This window comes from Gambusia affinis, linkage group LG23, assembly GCF_019740435.1.
Source record: "Gambusia affinis linkage group LG23, SWU_Gaff_1.0, whole genome shotgun sequence".
NCBI lineage: Eukaryota > Metazoa > Chordata > Actinopteri > Cyprinodontiformes > Poeciliidae > Gambusia > Gambusia affinis.
Window position 1 is genome coordinate 7,649,699 of NC_057890.1, and position 9,551 is coordinate 7,659,249.

Genomic DNA, 9,551 nt, shown 5'->3' on the forward strand with positions numbered 1-9,551 from the left:
TGAATAAAACAGAATCTGAAGATTAAGGCATTGATCTATATTTACGGTTGCAGCGGGACCGAAATGTAGACAGGATCCCAGAAGGATTATTGAGAAATTTTTGATAGAGTCAAAAACAAACAACAACCTACGACTGGAGCACGAGAAGAACAGGATGGGACTCTAAAGAGGAGCAGCAGGTGGAAGGGTGGAGCAACGAAAGGAACCAGTGAGGAACAATGAGAACCAAAGAGGTTGAAGACTGCGGCAGAGGTGGAAATGAAGAACTACCCAGAAGCAAACGGAGAACAGCTGAGGAAGAGTACAGGCAGAGGTAAATCAGGAGATAGAAAACAGCTGTAGGAAAGAGGAAACTGGAAAACCGAGGGAATGTGGATAAGCACTGAGACTGATGGAAGCTACAAATAAAGGAATAACGCTAATAAAGAAGAATAACATCCATTAGGAGAGTCAGGACTTTTTGGTTGCATGTATTTCCAAACAATAACTTAGCTAATTGCTGTTTTAATCTAGAGGTACTCAAACAAAAACAGAAAAAAATCTTGGATAACCCTCACAAATAAAGCAAAATGAAACATTTAATCTTTTTAAGGAGTAATTCACCGAAACGCTTCGGATTAATTAAACATATGTCCTTATCGTTCTGCTTCTTCGATGAAGCTCAGTCTTTTTTTGGCCATGAACAAAGCCACTCAGGTCCCAGTGACTGACTGCTACAATGACAGGCCACAGAGCCTCTGAGCTCACAGGCTTTTTGTAGCTCTGCCTATCTGGGTAGCGACTCCCAAAAAAAGACGCTGCATCATGGGGCCTACTCGCTGGTACGTTCCCTCTTAAAGCCTAAACAGCAGCTGGCGAGATTAGAAAAGGAGAGGACACGGACACACACACACACATGAACACACACATGTGTGCACCCTCACATAAAGTCGGTCGGCCAGGAGGAATCCAGTTCAGACTGGACCAGGAGGGATACGTTTTGACTGGTCACATTGTACGGCATGAATCGACTGTTTTTAATCTAACTTTGCAGAGATCTTTATAGATCTCCAAGCCTTTTGGTGGACCTTATGTTTTAATTGACTTTCTTTATCAAAACTCCTTCACTTTGGGAGCACAATTAACACTCTGACAGTTTAATACCTGCTGGTCAGTGCTTCTCAGGCTTTGGCCATGAGTTTTTTCGGGTATCGCCGAGAGCTGAGCAAGTACGAAGATGTGGATGAGGACGAGCTCTTGGCGTCGCTCAGCCCGGAGGAGTTGGCCGAGTTGGAAAAGGAGCTGGTCGACATCGATCCTGACGCCAACGTGCCCATTGGACTCAGACAGAGAGACCAGACAGACAAAACCCCAACCGGTACTTTCAGCAGAGATGCCCTCATGAAGTACTGGGAAAACGAGACCCGTAAACTTTTGGAAAATGAGATAGCAGGAGGGAGCCCCAAACTGGTAAGAGGAAGAAATGTACAGAAACGTGATTTTGTTTATCTCACCTTAGAGATTTGCTTGATTTGGACTATGTTGTCATCATTCCTGGGCTGACTTGTGCTGAAATGCCATTCAGCAATGAAGAAGCCATCGCTAGCCTCAGAATGAAGTTACAGTTTGCACATGTACTCAGAGTCAACATTTTGTGAAAAAATTAAATTACATTTCATGATATCAGCCAGGAGGTTAAGGCTTTTTTCTTCTTGCAAATAAATCTTCCAAATCAAGAGTCTGCAATTTTTAAAAAAATCTGTTTTTTTCCTCATTACTTGCTTATCTATTGCATGTTTTACTAAACAAATATTAACATCCCATAGAATTAAATTAAACCAACTTATTGAAACCGGTTCTTTAAAAACAAAATGTCAGCACATTCCCCATACAGTCGTACTAGATAAATTAAAAAAAAATGTTGAAAAGTTTACTTATTTCAATAAACCTGACTCAGTTCCTCCAGTTTTGTCAGGAGGAATGGAAGAAAATTCCTGCCAATTAAATGTGAGAATCTTGTGAAAAGATACCAAAACATTGAATACAGTGTAACATTTGTGAGTTGCAACCAATTTTTTCAAAGATGTTCTCAAAACACAGGATGAAGAACAAGACGACGAGTGTCTGACAGAAGAAAGCAGTGAAGAGGAGAAAGAAAAAAATGACGAGAGTGAAAAGGAAAGCAAATGGTCAGAAAACTCAAAGGGGGAAGATCACAAAGAGGAAGACAGTGATGAAGAAGAAGAGGAAGAAAGTGAGGAAGAAGAGCCTGTAACAAATGAAGACGACGATGACGCTGAAACGGATGAAGACAAACAAGACAATGTGGCAAAACCTGAACTCTTGAGAGACTCGGTGCATGCGGTCAAGCCGACGCTACTGAGGCCTCAGAAGGTGGAGCCTGTGAGGCTGACTCCGCCCCCTCCACCGGAGGACCTAAACTCCAGTGGAAACCCTACTGTTGTTGATGATGCGTTACAGCGAGTTCTCAGTGACGACTCCGAACTCACTGAGGTGAATCTGAACAACATTGATGACATCACACAGGTAACGATGTGTTTGATTTGTCTAGTTTGTCCTCGTATCAGCCTTTCCATGCAAATGTTTTGAAACATCCCTAATTTCCATTTTCTTTGTTTCCAAGGAGACTTACTTTATCATATAAAACAAAACTTTTTGTGTGTTTTTTTTAAAATTATTATTCTTTAAGTGTTGTTTTGAGTTCCAACTAATAAAAGAGATGCTCACTGGGTATCTTGTAACTGAAAGATGACCAATTTCTTTTAGTTCTTTAAACGCAACATTGTTGAAAATATATTAGTTTTATATCTTAAAACTTAGTTATCTCTGGCAATGTGAAATAACAGACAAGCACGAATTTGTTATGAATGAAAAAACAAATTTTTTTCTCTCTTCATTGCATGACTTATTGTCATAAGTTTCAATCTAATAAGCCCAGATTGAAGTTGGATCAAAACATCTATTCATAAACCATTTCAGTTTGGAAGGGAAAGTCTTTCGGCTCCTCTCAATCATCTTTCAAAATCGACTGGTTGGCCAAACAATAACAAAAATAATCAGACACTAAACGTTCACTCTCTAAATTGCTGAGCAACCTTAAAGGTAACCGTGGGTTTAGGATTTTCTGTTTCTTCCAAATCCCTTTTGCAGGAAACTCTAATTCGATTTGCTGAAGCACTAAGAGCTAACACCCACGTGCGAGTCTTCAGTCTTGCGAACACGCGGGCTGATGACCACGTCGCTCTGGCCATCGCTAAGATGCTGAAGGAGAACGCATCCATCATCAGTCTGAACATAGAGTCCAACTATGTGAGCGGGAAGGGAGTGATGGCTTTGGTCCAAGCACTTCCGGGCAACAACACCCTGACCGAGCTCCGCTTTCACAACCAGAGGCACATGTGTGGAGGACAGGTTGGTTTTAGTCCAGGTCAGCGAATCCCCGGTTACCATTACAGTCAATGTGAATTACTGCAATGACTTGCTGCAGGTGGAAATGGAGATGGTGAAGATTCTGAGGGAAAACCACACTTTGATCAAGCTCGGCTACCAGTTCAACCTCCCCGGTCCCAGGATGAGCATGACTGGGATACTGACCAGGAACCAGGACCGTCAGAGGCAGAGACGGCTGCAGGAGCAACGGCAACAGCAACAAGGAGGGCAAGATGGAGCTGTGAACCCAAGAACCTCTGCGCTGGTAATCACTCTGCTTCAAACTGTTCAAATAGTTTGATTCATTAAACATTTCGATTCCATTTCAGGCAATGACTTACAACACAATCAGCTTTAACTGGTTCATTTGGTTCAATTCAAATTATATAATACACACTAAGAATAACATGAATATTGGCACAAAATGTCTGGAGTAGTTTTTTTTTTATTAGTAGATTATCGCATCAGATTAAAATCTAGTTTGATCAAATGCCCATCAGTGTCTCTCTCCGAAACTTTTCTGTTTGACTTAAATCTGTGAGAAAAGTTTGGAAAAGAGAAATACCAGTACGGTAAAGTGGTGTGCTAAGGAGGAAAACCCTTTTGACTTGTTAGATTCAGAAAATCCAAATTTCCTCTCTGTGGTCTTGGTCTTTTACCACGTCTCAGTGATCCGGACTGTTTCTTTGGAAGGGAAGCTTTCACCGCTTCACATCTTAGCTCCCAAACTGTTCAAACCGGCCCGAGGGTTCAGCGGAAGGGACTTTATTTGGCCCAGATTGTTGGAAATTTTCCCCCTCTTGGATAACTCCAAAGCCATATTGGACTCAATTCGCTTAAGCTAAATTGCGTCATAAATGTTTTGACCAAGGTCTTTTCTACCGTCTTGATTAGAGGAATGAAATTTGTCCAAAACGTCAGATACCTGATGGTTTGTGTTGCTGCCTTTAATAAGATATTCCTCAAATTTTTACCTGTAACTGGTTTCCATCTTCAATTCTGTTTTCATTATGTATGCATTTTCTTTTCTAAAGAGAGGAACACCCAGTTCGTCGCCCTACACTTCACCCAGAGCCTCACCTTGGTCCTCACCCAAACTAACGGCTAAAAAACAGACTCCGCCGCCTCCTCCTCCACCTCCACCACATCCTCCACCGCCTCCTCCTCTGCTCCTTCCACCGCCACAGGAGAAGAAGAGGCCCACGCGGATGATCGCGGAGGTCATCAAGGCCCACGAGGCAGGCAGCAAGAAGGTCGCCAAAACCAAAGGGAAGAAGGGCAAGAAGGGCAAGGCGAAGGAGATGAAGAGGGAGACGGGCTGCATCCTGAAGGAGCTCAAGAACGCCCTGAGGCCCGTATCGGCCGAGAGGAGGACGGAGGAGGGTGGCAGCAGGCCATCCACGCCGATGAGGTCTGCCCACGATCAGCTAATGGAGTCCATCCGCAGCAGCAGCCTCAGGAACCTCAGACGGGTGAGAGATAGGAGGGGACTCATGAGAAAGACACAACTTCCTCATCTGGAGGGATTCGGTTGAGAAAAACCGAAGCGGACAAACTCTCCAAAAGGCAAACTGCACAAGCAGGGAGTTTAATTTAGACAAGGATGACACAGAGTCAGCGGTGTGTGAGTCATCCTGGTGGCTGATGTGGTCTGATCTGTCTCTGGACAGCAGTAGGTAGGCAAAAAAGGCTGTTTGCCACCAGCGTGTTGTGGTATGAGCACATATCTTTCACAGACAGTGTAGGACAGAGAACACTGGCAATAATAAAGTCAGCCTGCATTTTTTTACTTTTTTTTTTTTGTCCTGAAGTGGATGATATGCTGACGTCCATAATAGAGGAATGGAAAACATAGACGGCAGGGCAAATAATGAAACTAAAAGCCTGTATTATTCAGAGTTTCCCCTATTTTCATACATCAGTAAGTGGAGATTTGAGTGTTGGCTTTTCCTGCAGCTGGAGCACAGCTTGTTACATTGTTGTGGAAAATCATCTGTGCCCTCAGATAATGGGGTCTCTGACTGTAGCTGGCAGATTCCATCCACTCAGCGCAGGTATTTATAGAAACTGTTCAGTGGAGCTTCGATAACAGCAGACTTGACGCTTTGTCGCTATAGCCCGCCTGAAAAACAGTCCAGGCTCTTGCTGTTTGGCCATTTTTTTGCTGCACTTTGTCTCATTTTTGTCCTCTAACAATCTGTGATTTTCAAGGTGGAAGTTCCACATCACCTACGATAAGGAACGAAGACATCGGCCCTGCGGGATAATGGTGGCGACGATGATGGCGACGATGGAAGAGGGGACAAATTGGATTTCTTTCTCCGAGAAAATGGGAAGGTGTACTGGAAATTTGCACTCAAAATCCTGAACTATTTTAGGATATTTAAAGATACAGACCCCATCCGCTTTTGCCAAAAAATAATTCCTAATTGTTTCAGGTCATCAAACAAATTTTAACATCAAACACATGTAACCTGAGTAAATACAGAATGCAGTTTCCAAATAATAAAATAAAAAGCTATTCAAAGCAGGTGAAATTCGTTTATTCCAAATTGTCTTCAGATTTTGACACCTATTAGCAAGCTTCAGTTTGTTAGAAGAATTTCCTAACTATAAGAGTCAGCATTTGTGAGGTAAGCGGCTGCCTAGGGCCTCCACGCCACCAGGGGTCCCCCAAGAGCAATAAACTGGTATAATAGAAAAAAAATATTTTAAAATAACATTGAATAATGCAAACTAAGTGCTATTCCTATGTTATTTTTGGAGATAATAATGATTAATCTCTTCCCGTTGATGGCCGCTGCCACTGTTGGGGAAATATAAGATAGTAAATTTAGTGTTTATCAGTTGATGTTACTTTCAAATAGTTAAAATAAAATGTCACACTTAAATACCACTCTGCATTTAAAATCCAAATGATTTTTAAAAAAATTTTTACTCCTGTAGCTTTGAAATCAATAGTCATAATAGTACTAGTATAATGTACGCTAATAACAAATGATGCTAAAGATAGCAGGTATGTTACACACAGAGTAGCATAGGAATTCTAAATCATCTGGTGTTGAAATGTTGGTATGGGGGCTGCTTAGAGTCCCAAAAAGACTTGCACCGGCCCTGGTGACAAGTCAATTTGAACTTTTTAAAGTTTTTTCCCCCTCAATCAATTTTATTCCAGTTTTGAAAGCAGCATTTTGTATCTACTCTGGCTATTTTAGTCTGATAATCTTATTCATTAAAATGTGACAAAAAAAAGAAGCAAAATGTCTTGCTTTAGCATCCTCTCACAGTAGAAAGTAACATGAGTTTTCTTATTCTTGTTTACTGACATTTTCTAAATGTCTATTTTCATGTAAGACTGTAAATATGATGTGTGTTTTTTGGTAGAAATATGCGTTCGTTTCTAAATATAGCCATTTACTTACTTGCAGCGCTTGCGTTGTTCGTGTCTTCTTTGGTTACTGGGTGAGTTTTATTCAAGGTGGGAAAAAGGGAGACAAATATATATACAAAGACGTATAGGCGGATCATTAAAAAAAATAAATATATTTGCATTTTTTCAGCCTGAATGAGTCAGCCTGCTGGTGAGGAGCCGCTGATGCACACAACTCTCTCAGAGACGTTGACAACACACCCACTCGTGTGAGCACGTTTTTGAAGCCGCGTTTTTGCGCGCTTTCTCTGAACAAGTTGCAACACAGAACAAGTGAAGTGAAATAATAAAAAACTAAACACTCACTCTGACATCACTGATGACGCCAATATTCCCAGCAGCAAGTAGTGAGCAGTAAGCTTATGATTCTTTTTCTTAAAAGACGATGGGTGGAAACATGCATATTTTTGAGGTGGATGCGAACATCTCACCGATGCTCTCACTCCCAGGACATAAGTGAGCCAAAGAGCCGCTTCTGTTAGCTTGTGTCTAGAACATTAATAAAATGGTGAAATAATATTGACCATAAAACACTATTTATAAAAGATATCAACATTTTTCCTACACAATCCTAACAAACGTTTTTAACGTTCTCTTCACAATATTTATTTACTATTAATCTATTTGTATGATTTGTTCTATAAATTGCCATCTATATTATTTTTAGGTCTCAGGAAATGACTGAAGGATGAAGAGATTGACGTCTGGTTCTTTAGGTTCTGACGGGTTTGCGTTTCCTCTCCTGATCCATTCTGTCTGATATCAAACCCACTGGGTGCCACTGAATATCACCGACATTTATTTTAATGCCCCTATTAAACTTCTTCGTGATTCTTTAGCCTGTGTCTTTCCACTACTGTCTGTATTTTTGCGGTTGGACATTTTAAAAAGACACTGGTGGATAGCAGCTCACTGCTGCTGCGAAGTGTCCGTCTCTAGGTAGCCATGACAACGGCGTCAGTTCCATCCATCCATCCATTTTCTTTACACCCTTCTTCCCTAAATGGGGTCGGGAGGGTTGCTGGTGCCAATCTCCAGCTGCGTCCCGGGCGAGAGGCGGGGTTCACCCTGGACAGGTCGCCAGTCTGTCGCAGGGCAACACAAAGACTTACAAGACAAACAACAATGCACACACACACTCACACCTAGGGAGAATTTAGAGAAACCAATTAACCTGACAGTCATGTTTTTGGACTGTGGGAGGAAGCCGGAGAACCCGGAGAGAACCCACCATGCACAGGGAGAACATGCAAACTCCATGCAGAAAGATCCCCGGCCGGGAATCGAACCCAGGACCTTCTTGCTGCAAGGCAACAGCTCTACCTACTGCGCCACTGTGCAGCCCCGGTGTCAGTTCGTGGGGTCCTATTTAGTTCCCGCAACGACAATTTAGCTGACCCTAATATTTCCCGTGTTCTGTTTTGGTCATTATTATTACACTTATTGTTGAGATGTGTGTGATAGGTGTGTCTATCAGACATTTATAGCAATAATTATATAATTATAGTAATAAATCGCGTCCCGTATTGGACAACAACAACCACCTGTCATTGTAGCCTAGCTTAAGCTAACCTGAATATTTACAACTCTCCTGTTGATACACTGACATTACTTACCTTCTGTCTTTCAACCACTTTGAAAAGCTTTTCTTCGTCTCTCCAACATCTTCATCTTTCCCCCTCTTCCGTTGTCCGTTTTGTGACCCGGAGTTTTTTCTGCGCCCCATCTTTAGCTCCTTGTTGTCGAGGCATTGCTAAATAAAATGCTGACTAGGAAAGAATTCTCCATAAAATGCTGACCAGGAAAGAATTCTCCACATCGTTTTTGCGCCCCCTCTAGTGCAGCGCCCCTATGTGTTGCATACACCGCATAGCCACCTTTTGCGCCACTGGGTGTGTTCATTTTGAACTTTCACTCGGCTTAAGCAATAAGGTCCAGCCCAAGCTTGTGTGAGGCCTAAAAATATATTGTTTAGACTTTATCTGTAATATTGAGTAAAGTTTTAGAGTTCCTTTATACAGAAAATCATATTGTGTGACACTTAGCAGGGAAAACACTGATGGATGATTTAAAATAACTGCGAAGAAAGAAAAAAAGAAAAAAAAAATCTGTATATAATATATATATATATATATATATATATATATATATATATATATATATATATATATATATAGGGGGCTTGATGGAGAATAAATGTATTCTCCATTAAAATGGCTGAAATCCAATCTTCACATTATCAGTACATCTTTCCTCAGCGATTTCATTAATTTGTAATGACCATAGAAATGAGCTAGTTTAAGAGCTAGTTTAGTTAGTTCATAAAAAAGGTGATAGAAACTGATTGCTTTAAAAAAAAAAAAAGAAGTCAAAAGTAAACTCAAAATGTTTCTGTTAGATTTATTTTAAGGGTTAGGTGTTAGAATAAGTTTTTGTCTTTTTTCCTGTACTGAGAAAGACCAGATTTCCACAAGCTTGTAGCACTGCAATAATTACTGTCATCGATCCATTTTGATAGCAGTGTGTAGGAATGGATTTAGAATTGCCTTTAGGTGTTGAGATTAATCTCACAAGATCACTGCAAGATAAAAGTATTTATCGGGTTAGAAAGAGACACGCTCTTCCTTTATCAGCCGTTCCAAGCCGGGGCCTCCGTTTGTCTTGGAAAAGTCTCCATCTCCTTGGCGGCACA

The 9,551-nt window shown here is 41.2% G+C and overlaps 1 protein-coding gene across 1 annotated transcript; it reads left to right on the forward strand.

Moving 5' to 3' along the window:
• The first annotated feature begins 906 nt into the window (after positions 1-906).
• Positions 907-7,697, forward strand: lmod2b (leiomodin 2 (cardiac) b). Its single transcript, XM_044108581.1, has 6 exons — positions 907-1,449; positions 2,080-2,526; positions 3,151-3,411; positions 3,488-3,694; positions 4,464-4,901; positions 5,641-7,697. The coding sequence occupies exons 1-6, from the start codon at positions 1,174-1,176 to the stop codon at positions 5,665-5,667; spliced, it is 1,656 nt and encodes a 551-aa protein (XP_043964516.1). The 5' UTR covers positions 907-1,173; the 3' UTR covers positions 5,668-7,697.
• Positions 7,698-9,551: the final 1,854 nt, after the last annotated feature.

Excerpts from the sequence above, each read along its gene's own strand:
- lmod2b (XM_044108581.1), top strand. The coding sequence starts at position 1,174 with ATGAGTTTTTTCGGGTATCGCCGAGAGCTGAGCAAGTACGAAGATGTG. Across the intron at positions 2,527-3,150 it reads ACATTGATGACATCACACAG|GAAACTCTAATTCGATTTGC; the intron begins GTAACGATGTGT and ends TCCCTTTTGCAG. Across the intron at positions 3,695-4,463 it reads ACCCAAGAACCTCTGCGCTG|AGAGGAACACCCAGTTCGTC; the intron begins GTAATCACTCTG and ends TCTTTTCTAAAG.